Genomic DNA, 20,682 nt, shown 5'->3' with positions numbered 1-20,682 from the left:
ATTTCCATCTTCATTTTCCGAATAAAGCAGTTCTACATTTTGCCGTCTGCATCCTTCACACCCGCTGACATTACGGCAAAGAAGACGTTGGGGAAGAAGGACCTGGCGTAGATGGCCACCTTTGGGAGCGAGGGTGCAATCAGCACCTCTTTCTTCTTGTTGCTCAAAATCTTGGCCACCTCGCTGGCTGCCTCATGTGGAGAAACGCCCAGCGGCTTTTTTGTGTACAAAACTGTCCAAGGAAAGAGAAAAGCAAGTCTTAGTGCCTGTATTGTTTTTGTTTTTTTTCAAGATACTCACATGACCAGAAGGACTTGGACGAGGCTGTCTGCTGTTCAGACGCACGTCCACTGATGAAGGTGACATTTATGGTGCTAACAGAGATGCCGAACTCCTCCACCTCAGCACGCAGGCAGTCAAAAAAGGCTTGGACGGCATGCTTGGAAGCGGCATCTGCCAGATCACAATAAGATCACACAAAGTCACATCAATATCACAACATGATCACAACAATACTATATCAAGAACACAGTGAGATCACATCTAGATCGCAACATCACATCAGGATCACAACAAAATCACAGCCAGATCACATCAAGATCAAATTGAGATCACAAAAAACATCACAACAAGATCACATTGAGATTACAATATCACATCAAACTCACATCAGAATCACAACAAGATCACAGCCGGATCACACCGAGATCACAGACTGATCACACCAAGCTCACAACAAGGTCACATCAGGGTCACAACAAGATCACATTGAGATCACAAAAAAACACACAAGCTCACAACAAGATAACATCGAGATCACAAAAGCGCATTGAAATCACAACAGCATCACATCAGGATCACAACAAGAACACAATGAAATCACAACAACATCACATCAAGATCACATCAGGATCCCAATAAGATCACATTGAGATAACAACAAGATCACATCAGGGTCACAACAAGATCACATCAAAATCACAAGATTTAATCAAGATCACGGCAAGATCACATCAGGATCCCAATAAGATCACATTGAGATAACAACAAGATCACATCAGGGTCACAACGAGATCACATCGAGATCACAAGATTGAATCAAGATCACAGCAAGATCACATCAGGACCAAAAATCACATCCAGCTCACAACAAGATCATGGCAGGATACCAATAAGATCACTGCAGCTTGGGGAGGACTCACAGGAGGTGCGAAAGGGCACGGCCAGTTTTCCTTGAATGCTGTTGACCACCAGCAGGTGACCGGACCGCCGGGACATCATGGAGGGAAGCACACCTGGAACACACGTACATTATGTGACTCTAGGAAGCGTTCATGCAGTGTATGTTTCCATGGTTACCTTTAGCCAGCATGACGGGTCCAAAGTAGTTGTTGTCCATCAGCAGCTTGTCCATCTCCAGAGACAAAGTGTGTGCAGGCGCTTTGACCTTCATGCTGCTGTTGAGAATGACAACGTCCAAGCAGCCGTAACACTCCAGGATCTCCGCCATGGCCTCGGGGAGGTTCTCCATGTCCCCAAAATCCAGCAGCACCAGCTTAGGAGGGAAGGTCTGGGGACAAGGACAGGCAGGAGACCTGTGATTTTCACCCAGCAGAGAACACGGAACATGCCAGCATCCTCACCACGCTGGGGTCGGAGGTGTCCACCAAGTTGCCTGAAAGCTTCTGAAGTTTCTCCCAGCTTTTCCCACACAGGATCAACCTGGCGCCGTCTTTGTGGAAGACACTGGAACATTCTTTGGACAGAACAAAAACCCATGAGGACAAAGCGTAACACAGGAAACGGAGACAAAACGAAATGTAACAGCGTTACCTTTGCCAAGGCCAGACAAAGCGTCGCTCACCAGCACCACCTTGTTGCGTACGGAGCTTTTGGACAGCAGACCCAGCACCAGCGTATACACGTAGAACATTCCGACTGTGAGAACCACCACGCAGGGCACCAGGAGAACTGTGGTGGTCCAGGTTGGGTCCATCTTCTGCAGGATAGACTTAGAAAGGTGACATTGTTCTTCCTTGCATGGAATGATGTGGACTGACAAGTTTGATCCTGCATGAGTGGATGGTTGGTTAGCTTCTAGCAGCTAGGAATGACACGCTTAAACGTCTCAACGTCAAGCAACTCTCACACGCTCAACATCTTTGCACTGTTTCATGAAGATGAGAAGGTGAAGGACTAAAAGTGTTTCATACCCACACGTTCTCCGCCTCTGTTACCTTGGAATCCATTTCTACTTCTACTAACTCTTTTCCTAAACGGGTGAAACACAGACAAGAAGACAACACCTTGTAAAGTGAGGAAGGCTGTGTCTCAAATGGAAGACTAAGTGTAAGTACGAAAATGTGCACTTATGCAATTGAAAGATGAAGTGTAAGTACTCGTGTGCACTTATGTAATGAAAAGACTAAGTGTGAGTACTTGAATGTGCACTTATGCAATGAAAAGACTAAGTGTAAGTACTCAAGTGTGCACTTATGTAATGAAAAGACAAGTACTCAAGTATGCACTTATGCAATGAAAAGACTTAGTCGAAGTACTCGTGTGCACGTATGCAATGAAAAGACTAAGTACTCAAATGTGCACTTATGCAATGAAAAGACTTAGTGTAAGTACTCAAGTGTGCACTTATGCAATGAAAAGACAAAGTGTAAGTACTCAAGTGTGCACTTATACAATGAAAAGACTAAGTGTAAGTATTCAAGCGCACCAATTGAAACACAGCGGAAGCCTTCAAAGTGAAATGGCATCAGAGGTCAGAGAGAGTAAATGTGATGTATTATTTGAGCCCCTGTGTTCGAAATGCTATTAAAGGATGAAAACATCCAACATTCTCTCTGAGGTTTTGTGTTCATTTGACAACATTGGCTCCATCACTGCGGATGTCCTACAATGACTTTGTAAACATAAAGTGTCCTTGAAAGTGAGATTTGGTTAGGAAGCTCGGCCTCACTGAGTGTTCTCATCAAAGCAAAGGCAGGAGAGCAAGATCAAACTTAGCTAAACTCACCCAAAAGTGTGTTGGTTGTCTCCTAGCATGTACTTACAGTGCAGATCCTGCAGGCTCAGCACAGATTCCTGTGCACGTCTCAGCTCAATGAGCAGCCTCTTGAGAGCTGCAAGCCTCCCTGCTGCTTTCCTTCCAGCTCTTTTAATAGTGGCACAGCTGACACGCTTACATGTTGTCAACATGTTATGTTTAGAGTGATAGATCAGCGAGGGCAGGGCCTCTCATTGGCTCCTCAATGGGCACCTTCATGCTCATGGTATTTAGGAACAGACCCAGCCTACAGTAGTAGGTGTATCATATGGCATATCTTTTCCTGTTTGCACAACAAAGTGACCAAGAAACAACAGAACATATACAGTATGCACATGTGCTTATATGTGTATATGTTTGCATGAATCAGCTGTTAGTGTGCATAGTAATAGTAATTGTATTGGACTAAAGTATACAATCAAGATTTACACAACAAATCCTTTTTGATTTATTTACATTTCAATGCAATGTTACCCATGTCATATGAACAAACTACAGTACCTTTGCTCAATGTTGGAGTTGTCTTTTATTGTGAAGGTAATGACCGGAAGTCATGTGTTGGCTGCCTCCGGTTTTTTACCTGGAGGGAAGAGTTCTGTTTCTGATTTTGCTGCTCTGGTCCAGTGGGCCGGCTGTCATTTATTGTCCTCCTCAGCCCGAACTCAGCGATCTGATGTCCGAACAAAATGTCGGATTTTGAAGAATTTGAGAAGCAGCTGAGCGAGAACCGCCAAGGTAAACGACACTGGTGTCTTTCCTTTTTTGGTCGCCGAGCCTTTCTGATTAGGTCCTTCTTACATTTATCAATCAACATGACGGCCTGGCCGGGTCGGACCGGGTCAGCTGAAGTTAGGAGATAGGTCAGGTGTCAGTGACTCATTTTCGTTAGCTTAGCCTCAAACGACGTCACTCACCTGCAGGAGACGACCGGACTACTTAGAAAAGTGACCTCGTTTAAAAGCGTTCACGTCCTCTTGCAGTGACTGAATACTTACACAAAAATCCTGACATGCTTTCAGACTGCATAGGGTTTCATCTTCAATTCGGCTCCAACATGACTGGAAAATTTACAGTTGCTTTAGGATGCATTAACATCACCCCTGTCATTCATTCATTCATTGAGAAAAGTAGTCGATCACAGCAGTATTTTATTGATCATTTGGATGATAAATAACTTGTACGTAGTCTCCTCAAAACTGACTTCAAGCTCGATCCAGCTGTTTCTTAGTGACTGTTGTACAAGGATTGATGTTTATGTTGACTGAAATCAGTTGACTAGCAGCCTTCTGCAGCATACTGATCATAGCTACTATGATGTGCGGATCGATACTGAAATGTCGATATTTACGATACCAGGTCTTCGAGTCTCAAAAAAACAACTATAATTTTGATATTTGGGTCAAAGATGAAAAGATGACTAATGGTAAGCGGATCCATGTGTGAATTGTGAATAACGTTTTAATTCTTATAAGCGTTCTGAATAATTAATAGTTTATTTCAATGGTTTTATTATTTTACTTATTGTCTTTTAAAGGAAATGTTTAAAATAGCATTTCACATAATTTATATGATTTAGTCCTGTGTTTTTACTGTTGTATATTAGCTTGGCTATATTGTAAATCACCTCGCTACCTCAATATACTTCTGGGTTTAAAATAAATGAATAACTTAAAGTAATGATACAATTATTTCATATAATTGTTATAAATGAATCATTTATTTAATCAATTAATTAAATGTCTTGGATTCTTTATGCTATGCTATGCTATGATATGAAATACACATAAGGTGGATTTGCACCAAGTATCGCTATCATATTGGCATCGCTGATGCCAGCTTGAATTTTACCTAGTATTGCAAACTAACTCAGTGGTATCGCACATAACTAATACCTACAAATTTCATGTGCACTGTGTTACAGAATATGAGGTTTAAAAGTGTGTCATTCACAGATGGTGCGTTCAAGAGCAGAGGACTCGGGAGCGCCGTGAAGCTGACGTGCATCAGTCAATGTCTCAAACGTCATCCCTGATGTGTTTGTTAAAACCATTTGATTTTTTTTTTAACATCTGAATGTTACATGATTTTTGCAGAGAGAGAAAGAGAAAGGCACAAAAAGAGGAGTCGCAGCGGTTCTGCGGCTCGCGGCGACAAACATGGCGCCTGGGGCAAAGAGCGGCGAGACAAACGGAGTCGCAGCAAAGACCGGAAGAGTCGGGACCGCCGGAGCTCCTCGCGTGACCACAAAAAACACAGGTCGGTTCTTTGCACCCCTCTCAGCCCTTGTGTAAGTGTAAGACCTTCTGGCCAATCACGCGCCTGAAGAAAGTTGTTTCCTGGAAAAGGCACAATAACGAAACTAATCCAAGTAACATCACATGGAATGAGCGCTGTGTGACCTTCTCTCTACGTTCCGCTCGCAGTCATTCTCCGCGCAGGACGAGGAAGAAAAAGACGTGCAAGTATTGGGATGTTCCTCCTGCGGGCTTTGAGCACATCACTCCTCTGCAGTACAAAGCCATGCAAGGTCCTCCTACCCCCGCCACCTTTCAAAGTCAGTAAGTTGGTGCTGATGCTGGGTCTTGTTTGACAGCGGCGGGACAGATTCCCAGCATCGCTCTCCTGGCGACGTCCAGCGTTGTGGCCGTTGTGGCCGGCGTGGCTGCGGCCCCGACCCAGGTGCCGGTTGTGGGCAGCCAGATGACCAGACAAGCCCGCCGCCTCTACGTGGGGAATATTCCCTTTGGCGTGACCGAGGTAGACTGGCCGCCTCCACTCTGCTTGTGCCACCATCGCAGCCATCTTGCTTGTGTTTTGCTCCCCAGGAGTCCATGGCCGAGTTTTTCAACGCCCAGATGAGACTTGCCGGCCTCTCGCAGGCTCCCACCAACCCGGTCCTGGCTGTGCAGATAAACCAGGACAAGAACTTTGCTTTCTTAGAGGTGTGTGTTCATTTACAAGATCCAGCATGTTAGCTTAGCTTAACTTCAAGATGTGTTGCCCGTGGTCATCCTACAGTTCCGCTCAGTCGATGAGACCACGCAGGCCATGGCATTTGACGGGATCATTTTCCAAGGTCAGTCTCTGAAGATTCGAAGACCTCACGACTATCGGCCGTTGCCTGGCATCTCGGAGCAGCCGGCGTTCCACGTGCCAGGTTGGTCGTTGGGGACATGTTCCATTTGGTGCAACAGAACCATTTCACCTGTGTTGTGTTGCTGTGTGCAGGCGTCGTGTCCACCGTGGTTCCCGACTCTCCTCATAAGCTCTTTGTAGGAGGTCTGCCCAACTACCTGAACGACGACCAGGTATCCCACTTGACACCTGAGCCATAGAAACCCCCTCACTCAGGTGAGGAGCAATGGTGAAGACTAAAGAAGGCGACATTTGTACGGAAGCTAGAGCCTGCTTGTTGTTGTGGGACAGGGTCAAATGGGGTTTGGGGGGGCACTTCCATACATTTTCTACGTTAAAGATGCTAAAAGCAATACAATGTAGATCAACATATGCCAGACTATCATCTTAGCTTAGCTTCCTGCAATAAAAGCCTGTTGTTGTGGTGTTCAAGTCTGGTGCTTGTCTCCCCCAGCAATTACCGACACCTAGTGACTAATGTGGAATACTACATCCACAAGTTGAATGGTGGTCTAAATGACTTATACTGGATTTGTATTTCAGGACATTTAGTCATATTTATGCTTGAAAATACTTAATTTGGGCAAAAAATACAGACAATTTGCTTAAATATGCATATTTTTGACTAATATTAGGCCGTAGTCAAACTCCAAGCAGTGATCATTTACGAATGAATGAATTTTTGAAAAAAATGGTGTAGAGTAAGCTAAGTAAGTATGCTTAACATGACACTTTTTTGTGTAGTGCTTTAAATTGAAGAACATATGCTGACTGAAAATCATTTCCATTATCATTGTCTTATTAGCATATTTTGCTATGCCTTGATACTCATCCCTCTTTCGTTTTTGTTCCCTCCACTTTGTCCCCCCAGCTAGATCTTTATGTCTGCGCTCATATTTTGTTCACTAGTTCTGATCTGCTGCCGCCATGCATCATGTAGGACACGACCAGGCAAGTAAGACCCAGTAGTCCATCAAGGACTCACTGCAGGCCTCCTCTTTGGCTGCTCTCTTTCTCCCATCATGCTTTTGGGCGGGGCTCAGTCAGGTGTAGAAGTGAACAGTCTCCTCTCTTCCTGATTCGCCTCCTCACATGTGTGATGTGAAATGCTGCATTCCTCTTGTGCTTGCAGGTCAAGGAGCTGCTGACGTCATTCGGGCCCCTCAAAGCGTTCAACCTGGTCAAAGACAGCGCCACCTCGCTGTCCAAAGGTTACGCTTTCTGTGAGTACGTGGACATCGGCGCCACTGACCAGGTAAGCTCGCCGGGCTAACCGGTGCAGTGTGACGCCTCACTCGCTGTTCTGCTTGCCAGGCAGTGGCCGGACTCAACGGCATGCAGCTGGGCGATAAGAAGCTCATTGTGCAGAGAGCCAGCGTGGGAGCCAAAAACGCCAACCTGGTGGGTTACTCATTTGGAACTGTAATGCTAACTGCATCAGAATAGAACCTAACCCAAACCCAGAGCCACCCTAACACACACGCCTAACTCTAACCCTAAGCCTAACCCCTAAACCAGTGGTCCCCAACCTTTTTGGACCCAGGGGCTGGCTCTCGTTCCCACAAACCTTCAGCGGACCGAGTGTGGCGGGTGGGGGTCATTGTATAGCAGCCTGGACTTTGTTTTTCAGAGAGAAGATTACAATGTCGCTGTTTGATGTGTGTGATAACAGGTAAGCATGAATTAACTTGAGGTTGTGGACCGGACAAATATACACAATGGAACTCAACTCTACCTTTATGTATTCCCACATAGTATCAGCATTTGGGAGCAAATATGAGGGGAAAGAAAAAGGGTCAAAAAGACAGTATAGTAGTCGATCTGTTTGTGCAACGTGGGAGACAGATGTTGCGTTCAAGGACTGTAGAATAAAGTGGGACGGCTTGCCGCTCGCAACAAACAACATAAACATGAAAAAAATGGAATTTGTAACGATAGATTTGTCACTAGTCGAAAAAAAATGAATCTGGAGAGGTCAGAATACTTGCTAAATACACTGATCCCTCCTGTGACGTCTTCTTATTCTTTGGCAGAGCAGGCGTGCAAGAGGTGTGCTAAGAAGCACATTTATGACGCCATCTACTGTACGCAGTTGGAACTACAAGCTGCATTCACAGACAGTTCCATTATAATGTCTTTATGAGCAAGAGCACCAAATGTATTTGTGTTGGTCTGAATGTACGCTGGTCACTGATCATCCTCTTCGTCGGGCAGGCCGCCATCATCGAGACCCCGGTGATGCTGCAGGTTCCCGGGCTGCAGAGGCTGCAGAACTCGGGCGTGGCCACGGAGGTGCTGTGCCTCCTCAACATGGTGATGCCCGAGGAGCTGGTGGACGATGACGACTACGACGAGATCCTGGACGACATCAGAGAGGAGTGCTGCAAATACGGCGCCGTCCGCTCCATCGAGATCCCCCGGCCCGTCCACGGCGTGGAGGTACCAGGCTGCGGAAAGGTGGGCTGCACTTGAACCTGTTTGCCTCGGTGGGTGCGTGGTGATGATGTTGAAGCGTGCCATGTGATCACTGCAGATCTTTGTGGAGTATGTGTCGGCCGCCGACTGTCAAAAAGCCATGCAGGCTCTCACAGGACGCAAGTTTGCCAACAGGGTGGTGGTGACCAAATACTACGATCCAGATATGTATCACAGACACGACTTTTAAGCAACAGCTTTCACTTCCTTAATCGACGTTGCAACCTGCATGAGCCTCGCAAGCTTCACATCAGGGGTGTCCAAAGTGCAGCTCATTTTTTTACTGGCCGGCGGCACATTTCATTATTTCAAAGTTGTAGATGTTATGAATATTACACTAAAACGTTGCCACTATAACACAGAGCTGATTTTTCTTTTAAGATATTAAACTTCTTTGCATATTTTGGCCTCCACATTCTTCTTTTTTTGTATGTATCCCTCGGTGGAAAGGTTAGAACATCCCTGGACTAAGTGGACTGTGGCGCGCCCCTTCGCGTCACTCTTCTGAAAGATACAAGGTTGATCTGCAGTGTGATTGGATGTTTATGTCATATCTTTTCATTCAACATTGTGATAAAAACTATATCATAAGACATCATTTATTAGTCATGTATTTTTCTTCTTGTCAGCCGTTTAATTGTTTTTACAACCAGTGAAATGAAAGTTCAGAGACCAAGCAATAGGTGGTGCTGTTAGCTCAGCAGCCAACCAGCACGTGAGCTTTGTTGTCATATTTTCTGAATACAGTAATATCTCTTTGTTGTAGGTTTTGTGTGCTTGTGGGCAGTGGCGGAGCCAGACGTTTTTCATTGGGGTGGCCAAGGTGAGACCCTTACTCACATGGGGTGACAATAAGTTGATACCTGAATTGTCTAGATGTCCAGTGGGGTGGCTGGAGAGTGATCAGGGGTGGCCACCCCGTAGCTCCGCCACTGCTTTTGGACCGTCTGCTAGAGCAATTAATAGCTGAGCAGTGTGCCGATGTTTTCAGTGCACAGTTTCTGGATTCTGCTCACCATCATGGCCGACAAACCCATGCAGGACATAATACAGAAGTGGATGCCGATCGGCACTCCTGTTTTAACACTAGACTCCTTGGTTGACATGCCCACTCATGCTGCTACAGATAGCTTCCAATATTAACAGATTTATGTGATGAATCACACTTCCGAATTTAAATCAAAGTCAACGTAGTGAGAAAAGTTGACTGGAGGAGACCTAACCCTAACCCGCCCTAACCCTAACCGACCAAAGTAATCATGGAAAACTGACCTACTGCTTGCAGTTAGTGCAAGACCAGGTTTTATTGACAGCTCCTCCCACAGAGAGTTGTGTGCTGCAGTGAAATGAGTCCAAGCGGAAACGGCGGTTAGGCTGAGCTAATGGTCTGCACCACAGAGCCGTTTTGTCAAAATTGTCCCAAGAGCAAAAGAAACATTAATACCAATAAATTAAGCAACAAGAACAGAAGAGACATTAATACCAATAAATAAATAAATAAAGTGTATGAGTGTGTGCTTGTGTTGCGTGCGGCGTGTGTGAGTGCTTCGTTGAGAAGCCGGAAGACTGTACAGAGAGCTGTTTCTATCTGGATCCTTTGTGTAAAGTTTCAAGCTAAACAAACCACTTTAGTGGAGCAGGTCAAAACATTCAATATCAGCAGTAACTAGTGATGTTACGCTCGAAGCAGACGCTCGAGACAAGTGTCGACCGCTCGCGGCAGAAGTATCACAATCAGTCGTCCCGATGTCTCGCTGGATCCGGTGGAACAGCTAGTGACGTCACGCTCGAAGCAGACGCCCGACAAGTGTCGAGCGCTCGCGGCAACAAGTATCCCGATACGTTGTACCGATGTCGCGCTTCATTCAGTGGAAAATCACCTGGCCGCGGAAGCGAAGCGTTGTGACGTCACACGCGTGTCGGCCGTGACCGTCTACGTGTCACTCAGGTAGGGAGGGGTCGAGTCAGTCAATTTGGTTCAGTCAAACTCACAATGCTTATAAAAAGGGGAAATATCCCTCAAAATGTTGTGGGTTGTGAGGAGGAGAGCTTTTGTGCGCATTACGTCATATTGAGAACGAGCGAGAGTAAAGTGAAGTTAGATCAGATTACACATTAGATTCATTTGCAATTGCACATAGTCTAGGCATTCATTGACACACTATACACTGATTTATATAATACGCACACACACACGTTAGTTTTTGTGTGTCAGTTTGTCAGTTTTTGTGTTTGTCTGTCTGCCAGTTTGTATATTTGTTCGTTTGTCTGTTTGTTTGTTTGTGTGAGAGTATTAAGTGTGTGAGTGATTGTGTCGTTGTAGAGAGTGAGGCGAAATAGGGAGAATGGAGGGAAGGCCAACTAACAGAGCCAGGTCATATGTGTGGGAGCACTTTGACCTTATTGCACCAAAAAGGGTCAAGTGTCAGATCTGTGCTCAAGAGTTGGCATTCACTAATAACACATCCTCAATGTTAAGGCACTTGCGCTCTTGTAAACACCCCGAAACAACACCCAATCCAGCTGCTCCTACTGCTCCAGCTGCTTCTGGAGTAAGTAGACAAGGTAACTGTCGTGTATTTATATAGTATAGTCAAAAGATAAAACAAAGCTTAAAATATAAAATATACATGACATTATATTATATTATAAGTTATATGTAAGTAACTATTTACATTGGTCACATTGTTTAAAGGACAACAGGCTGAGTTGGATGAGGCCTTGGTGGACATGATTGTGCAGGACTGCCAGCCATTTTCTGTGGTTGAGGATAAAGGATTTAGAGCATTTGAAATTCTGGAACTCTAGGGCAGCCATTTATCCCCATCTTGCAGAGTTGTCAAAGATTTATTTGCATATGCCTGCCACCGCTGTGCCATGTGAGAGAATATTCTCAAAAACTGGAGAGGTCATTAGCAAAAAGAGGAACCGGCTGAAACCAAATGCTGCTGAGATGATTTTGTTTTTAAATAAAAATGTGTGAAACACCCAAATCCCCATCCCAGTGTCACTAGCATTCTATACACCTACCATCAAGAGTTCCCTATTGCACAAGCATTTCCGTTTTTCATTTAAAAGTAACACAGCTTTTTTTTTTGTTATCGTTTTTTTTTTTTTTTAATTCATCTGGGGGAAGAATAAAAAATAAATTTCAGGTCAGGAGACGAATCTGCTACTGCTTGCACATGAGGCAAACTATGTAACCACCATACCACCCACAGGTTTAGCTGTGCCAATGACTTTATTATGATGTGTTACCTACTGTACACTTGACTTCACACAGGGACTTTTATTTTGTGAGCCCTGAGCGGAGGCTTCGAGCCGCTACGTCACGAGCGTGACGACGTCATGCGTCAAGAGACACTCGAGCGAGAGACTAGCTCGGCTCAGTCCCCCGGCGAGAGCGGCGCGGAGCAGGCAGGATGTCCGGTGACGGTACCGGCGGTCCATGTGAGAAGTTTCAAGCCAACTTGTTCAACCAAAGCAAATGTCAGAACTGCTTCAAGTCACGTGAGCTGCACCTGGTCAGCGACCACTTCGTGGACCAGGTAAGACCACCAATCTTGATCTAGTTCTTGTAACTAACCAAACATATCAAATATAATAAGACAGCAATGCTAATATTATACACTTACAAAAAGTGTTTAATATAACTTTAATATCTGTATTTATATTATTTGTATTGCTGTGTTTAAAAAGATTTTTAAAACATTTATTGAATGTATTTTGTATTTATGAATTATTATAAATGAAACCTTTTACTTTCTGTAGAACAATACTTGTAATAAAAGTCAACTAAACACCTGACATGTCTGTAGTTGCAATAATATATGATCAATATTATTTATTCGTATTTCTATTATTGAGATTCTTATTTCTAATCATAAATACATCATATTTTATATATCTTTTTATCACAAGGACAAAAAGTATTTGCACACGCGTCTTTTTTGACAAAACAATGTAGTCATGGTCTGACTCCGCCCCTGGTATTGGGCTGCCAGCCAATCAGCATGAAGACCACACTTGCTGATGATTTGTGATGTCAGCCACAACATTAGGTACACCTGTCAGTCAAAGTTAGCAGTGGTGCAGGTGTACCTAATGAAGGGAGGTCAGAGGTCAGGTGAGTTCTAACTGTCCTGTGGTCACGTGACCTCCAGGGGAAGCCCGTCTACGGCGGCTGGCTCTGTTTGGCGCCCGAGGGAACCGACTTTCAGAACCCGAAGCAGAGGCCGCGGGTAGGTCAGATGACTTTTGCCTTTTTTGACACCTTGTCCAGGTTGCTAATGGTGGCTTTGTCCCCCCCCCCCCCGGTGTAGAAATGGCAACGGCGCTTCTTCCTCCTCTACGAGCACGGCAGCCTGACCTTTGCGCTGGATGAGCTGGTGAGGACGCCATGTTGGGTCCAGATGTTCACAGAGGATTTGGGCTTAGCCAGCCCGCTAATGCACCTTATACCCCCCCCAAATCTCCATCCGTTCATCCTCACGCCATCGTCATAGTAACGCTCTTTTGCCTCCTCTCAGCCGAGCACGTTGCCTCAGGGCACGGTCAACATGAGTCTGTGCACGGACATTTTGGATGCGGAGCCGTGTACGGGCCAGAGGAACACGCTGTGCATCATCACCGCAGAACAGGAAGTGTTCGTCCGGGCTGAAAGCAAGGAGATCATTAACGGGTCAGTGCTTGGTGCCGAGTATTTGACTGCGTCTCAAATGGAATACTTGCATCAGTGCACTTCAATAAGTATGCTGTGTACACTTAGCTGCTGAATGTGTCAATCCATCCATACAGTATGCACTCAAAAGACTAAGTGTAAGTACACACGTGTACTCTTATGCACACAAAAGACTATGTGTAAGTAAACAAGTGCACACTTATGCGCTCAAAAGACTAAATGTAAGTACACATGTGTACACTTAAGTACTCAAAAGACGAAGTTCACCGATTGAGACGCATCCTTTGGGTTCTGTCAGGGTGGTCACATGACGACGCGTCTCTGGTCTTTCTTGCCAGATGGAGCGAGCAGCTCGCCGTCTACGTTAGCAGCAGAAGACAGAACCAGAAGAAGAAGCGCAAAGTGGAACCTGTGGGCAGCCAGGTAGAACATTGTGAGGCTTTGGTGATGTTTTCACCTTTCATCTTAACTCTCAACCTCAGGAACCCACTCCAGCCAAGATGGCCACCACCTGCCCCGCCCTGCCGTTGGCGGCAGAGACCAACAACCGTCCGCAGGAAGACCAGCAGGCCAAGACCACCACCATCTGGCCTGAGGCAAGCAGAGACCCCCCTTTCTCATCCAGGAAGGAGAGGAGTGACCCCCGTCTACCCGAGCGAGAGGTAAACAGTCTCACCTGTTGGCTGGATGCTACTTTAGATGAAGCCATGGTAGACACCTCCTGTCTGGGAGAACATTCCTGAAGGTGCTTTTAGGAAGAACATCCTCAACAGCAAGGTGCATCATCTGAAAGTTCCACTGGGAACATTCCACATCGACTGTCAGCACCAGCGTCACACGTCCACCCCGAGTCAGGCGATGAGACTGGCGTGAAGCAACGTCTCGGCCGCCATGTCAGGACGTGTGGCAGTGACTCACTGGCTGCTGTGTTGCATTCCTTTTCCTGGGAATGACGCCACAGGCTGACCAAGAACCAGCACTCTTATTGCGTCACTTTTAGTAGCAACATCTCATCTAGCAAACCCACCAGTCAGCACCTGCTGGATGCGCCTGGTCACTGCACCACGCGGCCCCAATGCCGGTAGACCTTTACAATGGCGGAGGTAATGATGAAATGTAATCCGGTACACAGATTATGTTCGTCTGTGAACCCAAGTGTAAAATGTTGTACAAAGCATTTGGATTATGCACTCCTAAAAGCCGCCATTGGTCCCCACCCCCAGCCTCCACCCCACCCCCAGCTGTGCTGAACTGCAGCCTAATCCTCTTCTGTATGATGGATGCAGACCATCAGGTCTTTGGTTTGGACCACTGACAGAACCAAACTCTGCTCAAGTCACACGATGATAATGATGATGGTGCTTAGCAAAAAGGTGGTTGCCATAGTAACAGATGGACAGCTAGTCAAAGTTAAAGAATTCACCGGCCTTGAATACAAAAAAAAAAGTCAATATGATGTTTGTCTTTTGACAGCCAGATTTACTCAACTTCAAAAAAGGTTGGATGGTGAAGCTGGACCAGGATGGTCAGGTAGAAACATCACACTTGATTTATTCATGCAAATGTTCTTTGTTTGTAAACACACCGCTATAGATCCCCACTTTTTGTATGGGTTCCGTTCCAGACCCGCCAACGAATGGCGAAAATCCACGAGTAATAAATACGCCCATAAAAATGTCTATTTTTAACGCAGGGCTCGCTCCTCCCCCTCCAAACCCTCCCGCTAGCTTGACGTTCTCTGATTTTTGATCAAAATCTCTGATTTTGCAATAAACCAAAATTTCGTCAATTTCGTCAGGGATCCACTGTATAGAAAATGAATGAATGGTGCGTGTGTGCACGTGTGTTTGCCCTTTCACCTTGTCTTTGCTGCCCTCTAGTGGAGGAAGTACTGGTGCGTGTTGTCAGCTGACAGCCTGAGGTTTTACAAGGACTTCAAGGCTGAGGAGGTGTGTCCACGTTCAGCATGTTCGGCTTGCGTTGCGTCCACGCTGTGAGACGTCTCTCTGTCCTCTCAGGCTTCCGACCGGGAACGCGAGGTGGACCTGACAGAGTGCTTCAACGTGTGCGAGTGTGAGGTCCAAAAGAACTACGGCTTCCAGATCCACGTAAGTGACCGTCACATAAGCGCCTCCTTGTTAGCTTCACCGACACGAAAAAACGTTGACGTCCTACAGACTCCAAATGGCGTCCACACGCTGTCGACCATGACAGCAGGAATACGAAGGAACTGGATTCAAGCTCTGATGAAGAACGTGCGCGCAGCTCCTGATGTCGCCAGGTAATTTGTTTACACACTTTTACTGTCGTCTGTGTACACTTCACATGGCTCCGCCCCCTCCAGCCAACCAGATGTGACCAGAGACTCGTCAGAGAGAGACCGGCACGCCAGGTCCAGGACTGTTCTAGAGCGAAGGCGGGACAGTCGCAACAAAACCTTGGACTGGGTGGAGTTTAAGCCTCAGAGCAGACCGCCGGCATATGCTGACCTCCACGCCAGTCAAGCTCCACCCTTGCTGCAGTCGGGCGACCTGGAGAAGAGTCGGAGGAGGGAGGTGAGGAGGAGACGGTACGAGAGCATCCTGGGCATGTCTCCCGGCCGCGAGGTGATGGGCGACGCCACCGCGGCCAGTCCGAGGTCGCGGCTGGAGGAGGAGATGGAGGCGTGCTGGAAGCAGGTGGAGAAGACCACTTTCAGGCGCGCCAGGAGCATCATGCTCACTGACCACGCATCGTTCACCTCCAAGAACACGCTGGATGACGACAAGAAGCTGGTCAGTCCGTACGCTCACCATGCAGCTAAGTCTGCTTTAAAAGACCCAAACGCTGTTTGAGACTTTGTCTTCTTGTCTGCTTGAAGTTAGGCGACTTGAAGTGTCAGCTGCAAGGCTCCGAGTGCGGAAGACAGCAGCTGAGTGCGTCCAGCCAGGTAAAAGACGTCCTCTTTGTTTCCTCAAAAAACACTGACACATCACAGTGTTTGTCACTCTGGTCTTTCCAAAAGTTGGAACCTTTGCATGGATGTGCAGTGGATGAAGGTCCAGTGGGGACAGGAAACAGAAGTCCAGAACATCTTCAGGAGGAGACAGACACTCCCACAATGTGCAGCCATGAAGCACTTCCTGTCTGCTTGTCTTGGCCTGACAGCTGTGATGCTCAGTGTGGACCTGTGGATCTTCCGTGTCCAGAAGGACAACCAAGCCACAGCTCCTCCATGATGGACACGCTGGCTGAAGCAGGCGGTGACTCGCGAGAGGGTGCTGCAGAGGATCCCACCCGTGTCAGGAAGGTCTCCGAGGAAGTGGAGCTGCTTACCAGGCAGAACCTCACACTCCACCGGCGGAACCAGGAGATGCTGAACCAGCTGAGCGAGGCAGACCTCCACATCCAGCGTCTGAAGGAGGAGCTCAGCAGGAGATACGTCCAGGTGCATCCCAAAAAGTTGGAGGATCTAGAGTGGGAGCTGCTGAAGAAGGACCAGCAACTCCAGGAGGCCCAGACGCTGATCACCTCCCTGGAAGAGAGTCTTAGGGACGCCCAGACTGTCCTGCAGCGACACGTCCCAGCAGAGAAGCGGGAACAGGAGGGACGCATCAGAAACGTAGAAGGCTACCTGCTGAGATGTTTTGAAGCCACCGAGGCCAAGCTGAGCGAGCTGGAGAAGCAGCTACACCAATCAGAGCTCAGATGCGGGGAGCTCCAGGCGCAGAACGTCGCCCTCAAGGAAACCCATAAGGCTTACTTCCACAGAGACGCTCAGACGGAGGCGAGAGACTTCCTGATGCTGACCAGGGAGGCGGAAGGAACCATGATGCTGAGGTGGAACCTTCTGGAGAGGTTACTGGATGTTGTTGACAGGTTGGATGTGAGCAAGGCCAAGACTTTGATGGGAAACGAGCAGGAAGAGCAGGGGCAACCTGTCACCACTGCCTGCCAGCTGAAGTGGGAGGAGCCTTGGTGCACGCCACTGGATGCTTCCTGCCCAGGGGAACAGGAGGTGGAGCTTCTCAGTGACGCAACACCACATGTGATTCCGGAAAATCACGTGTTGCTTTTACCCTCTGAAGAGGAGTCAGGCTTAGATGGTGGGAGGTGGGGCTTAGAAGGGGAACCCCAGGAGAGCGCTGCGGAAGTTCTCTGGAATGATGAAAGCAGCACAATTTCAGACGTTAGCAAGCAGCCGTGTCACCAAAGTCTGTTGGAGCTTTCTGGAACGATTGGTCACATGATCACATCCTCCTCCGTGCAGGACCAAGTGGGGACCACGGCTGAGCGACTCCTTCACGCCTCCAAACACCCGTGGGCGGCGCTCTTTTACCTGGCTGCCACTCAGGTGGCGTACTGCTGTCACATGACCAGGCTATGCTCTGCCTACCAGAGGGAAATGCTCAGCTCCGCCCATTCCTCCAACCACTGCCACCGCCTGGCGGCAGAAAATAAGGAACTCAGAGAGAGACTTTCCAACGCGGCGCAGCGACCATCTAAAGTGAACACCGGCAGCCAGACGCACGAGGATGACCCAAGGTCAGGGCGGAGTCAAGGCGTCTCGCTGGAGGGTCAGCACGAGGCCACAAGAGAAAAGATGGCGTCTGGCAGTCAAACACGTCCAGACTTGGAGACGGATCAGGTGGAGATACTGATGGCACGCGTGATGGAGCTTGAGGAGCAGCTGTCAATCACGAGCCAAACCCTGACTTCAGCTCACAGGCAGCATGGCAAGGACATGGCAGACCTGAAGGTAGAGGGCGCCAAACTTACCGCAGTCATAGAAAAACAGTAGGAAGTGAGTCGTTAGCTTCCTCACCCTCTCACTAAAAGGTGTTTAGAAGTGTCAGAGCATGCTAACAGCTAGCACCTAGCAAAATAGCCTACACAATGACGCGCAGGGAGGTACCGTAAAGCACCGTGTATAAACCGCACTTTTTTTCCACTGGTAAGAAGCAAAAAATCGGGTTGCGGTTTATACACGATGACAGGTCTGTGACCAGACGAAGCCCATTTTAGAATAGCCGTCTGCTGGTCAGACAGTTGCTTTGACTTTAGCGCCCTCTGCTGTACAGTTGCTGAAAATGCTTGTGTATGCAACTAACTTATCTGACGGCTGTCTGTATTTTCACACAGTGAAACGATCTCTATATACACTGAAGCTAACCTAAGCTTCCAATGTCAAAATACAATACAACGTTGGAGTTTATTCAAATTCACACTGAAGCAATGAAATAAAATAATAATAGAGAAAAAGAGAAGCAGTGAAAGATCCATCCATCCATTTTCTATACCGCTTCTTCCTCATTAGGGTCGCGGGGGCATGCTGGAGCCTATCCCAGCTGACTTCGGGCAACAGGCGGGGTACATACCAGTACACCCTGTACTGGTTGCCAGCCAATCGCAGGGCACATATAGACAAACAACCATCACACTCACATTCATATAGACAATTTAGAGTCGCCAATTAACCTCACCTGCATGTTTTTGGGAACGTGGGAGGAAGCCGGAGTGCCCGGAGAAAACCCACACACGGGGAGAACATGCAAACTCCACACAGAAATGCCCAGGGGAGAATCGAACCCAGGTCTTCCCGATCTCCAGGCTGTTCCTGTATTGGCCAACGTGCTAACCACTAGACCACCGTGCGGCGCAGTGAAAGATAAGATATCAAAACATCTTTGAAAATTGCAAATTTCTTTACTTTGATTTTTTTATTATTATTATTATTAATCTGTGCTTAGCCGTAATATTAAAGATCTAGATGCCGAAGTTCAGATTTCTCCTTTATTCTTTTTGAAATTGCTTAGTACCTTTACGCATGTTGATTTGAGATGAAAGAGTTGGCAAGCATTTATGAACTAAACATTTTTTTTTCCCCGCCATGAGCCTGAAAATGGGGGTGCAGTTAATACACGGGTGCGGTTCATACACGGTGCTTTATGGTACGTGACCCGCCGTGTGTCTGTTGTCATCAGGCGGTGTGCGAGCGTGGCCTCGCCGCCATGGAGGAGTCTCACCTGAAGGTGTCTGATGAGCTGCAGCGGCGCCATCTACAGGAAGTGGATCGCCTCCTGGAGGAGACCGACAGGCTGCTGGAGGAGGAGACCGCTGCCACGGCAACCGGTGAGACGCTCACGCTAACGCGCTTGCAACATTTTGACTTCCTGTGTCGTCTCCTCAGCCATGGAGGCCATGGAGCGAGCACACCGCCGGGAGATGGAGAAGGAAGTGCAGAGGAGGTGTCAGGTCATCAGCGTGACAGGAGGCGCCGCGCTCATGGAGCACGTGCGCAAACAACACAGGTGCTGCTCATGTCTTAGCATGTAGCGCTACTCTCTCTTGCCACGCCAACTCTGTGTGTGTGTGTGTGTGTGTGTGTGTGTGTGCGTGCGTGTGCGTGTAGCGAGGAGCTGGCATCCTCCCAGCGTGAGTTGGAGGATTTATCCTATGAGTTCTCTCGGAAGTGTCTGGAAAACAGTCACCTTTTGCAGGCGCTGGATGCGGAGAGGAAGGCTCTGAATCAGCACCAGCAGGAGAACCAGAACCTGATGGCCCTGAACCAGGTGGGCTCTCCCAAGAAGCGAAATGATCCTTGAGAACATTCTAGAAGCAACTTGACTTTGTTGTTGTTGAACAGGAGCTGAGCGCGCAGCTGACGGCCAAGGTCAGTCAGTGCTCGGCGTCTAAACAGGAAGTGCTTCCCCTGAGGCACGACGTCAGCGTTTACAAGTTGGAGGTGAGTTGGCGGGAGGAGACAAGTTTGATGGTGTGGTCATGGCGACCCTGCTGTCCTTTCAGATGCTGCTGCGCGTGAAGGAGTGTGAGCTGCAGAGTGTCCGCCAGCAACTCAGCTCTCTGCACCACAAACTCCAAACCACACAGAAGGTCAAAGTTCACTGGCTGACAGCACAGGAAGTACCAGGATGTCAGCACTGAACTGAGTCGCCTTTGAGCATCAATCAGAACAATATCAAATCATAATACCAAATCAGGAAATAAACAATTTAGTAAAAGTAGTTGACTTGTTTGGCTGTAAGCATTCATGTGTATATTTGCTTGTAAATATTCTTGTTTTGTTGTTTTCACAGATACTGTACTGTACAATATCATTCTTTACTGGTGTGTGACATGTTTAGTTGGGTGTGTGCCAATAAAGACCAAAAACCTGTCAGCAATTGGATTGGAAAGTTGCATCAAGACGAAGATGAACATTGTCATGTCTTAGGACCGTCAAGGTTTCGTTTTGGAAAATTGTGACTTCCAGGCAGATGTTTCTAAACAAAAGGTTCAACGTTTTATAAAAGTATGTGAAGGCCATTAAATATAAGCTTAAAGTAACATTACT

The 20,682-nt window shown here is 47.3% G+C and overlaps 3 protein-coding genes across 4 annotated transcripts; 2 read left to right on the top strand and 1 right to left on the bottom strand.

The window, feature by feature from the left end:
- Window positions 1–32: 32 nt before the first annotated feature.
- Window positions 33–2,439, bottom strand: LOC129170686 (dehydrogenase/reductase SDR family member 7C-B-like). Its single transcript, XM_054758507.1, has 6 exons — window positions 1,834–2,439; window positions 1,644–1,756; window positions 1,360–1,570; window positions 1,203–1,295; window positions 301–453; window positions 33–232 (listed from the first exon to the last, which is right to left on the bottom strand). The coding sequence occupies exons 1-6, from the start codon at window positions 1,994–1,996 to the stop codon at window positions 33–35; spliced, it is 933 nt and encodes a 310-aa protein (XP_054614482.1). The 5' UTR covers window positions 1,997–2,439.
- Window positions 2,440–3,625: 1,186 nt separating this feature from the next.
- Window positions 3,626–9,070, top strand: LOC129171547 (splicing factor U2AF 65 kDa subunit-like). Its single transcript, XM_054760287.1, has 11 exons — window positions 3,626–3,793; window positions 5,152–5,314; window positions 5,482–5,585; window positions 5,652–5,815; window positions 5,884–6,000; window positions 6,077–6,215; window positions 6,287–6,366; window positions 7,326–7,448; window positions 7,508–7,594; window positions 8,408–8,650; window positions 8,727–9,070. Exons 1-11 carry the CDS (start codon window positions 3,745–3,747, stop codon window positions 8,856–8,858), a joined length of 1,401 nt encoding a protein of 466 aa, XP_054616262.1. The 5' UTR covers window positions 3,626–3,744; the 3' UTR covers window positions 8,859–9,070.
- A 2,879-nt stretch (window positions 9,071–11,949) lies between these two features.
- LOC129171546 (myosin phosphatase Rho-interacting protein-like) lies at window positions 11,950–20,508 on the top strand. 2 transcript variants are annotated; one of them, XM_054760286.1, is made up of 19 exons: window positions 11,950–12,216; window positions 12,832–12,909; window positions 12,991–13,056; window positions 13,198–13,349; window positions 13,688–13,772; window positions 13,832–14,011; window positions 14,823–14,879; window positions 15,230–15,298; window positions 15,368–15,457; window positions 15,527–15,630; window positions 15,694–16,123; window positions 16,210–16,278; window positions 16,354–18,087; window positions 19,313–19,460; window positions 19,519–19,639; window positions 19,741–19,763; window positions 19,829–19,900; window positions 19,975–20,073; window positions 20,136–20,279. In XM_054760286.1, the coding sequence occupies exons 1-18, from the start codon at window positions 12,091–12,093 to the stop codon at window positions 20,022–20,024; spliced, it is 3,654 nt and encodes a 1,217-aa protein (XP_054616261.1). In that variant the 5' UTR covers window positions 11,950–12,090; the 3' UTR covers window positions 20,025–20,073; window positions 20,136–20,279. The 2 variants fall into 2 exon arrangements, with proteins under 2 accessions (XP_054616261.1, XP_054616260.1); XM_054760285.1 differs by having other exon boundaries at window positions 11,951–12,216; window positions 19,741–19,900; window positions 20,136–20,508.
- The last annotated feature ends 174 nt before the right edge of the window (window positions 20,509–20,682 follow it).

Source organism: Dunckerocampus dactyliophorus, chromosome 18 (genome assembly GCF_027744805.1).
Source record: "Dunckerocampus dactyliophorus isolate RoL2022-P2 chromosome 18, RoL_Ddac_1.1, whole genome shotgun sequence".
Taxonomy (NCBI): Eukaryota; Metazoa; Chordata; class Actinopteri; order Syngnathiformes; family Syngnathidae; genus Dunckerocampus; species Dunckerocampus dactyliophorus.
This window is presented reverse-complemented; position numbering and strand designations above follow the sequence as displayed.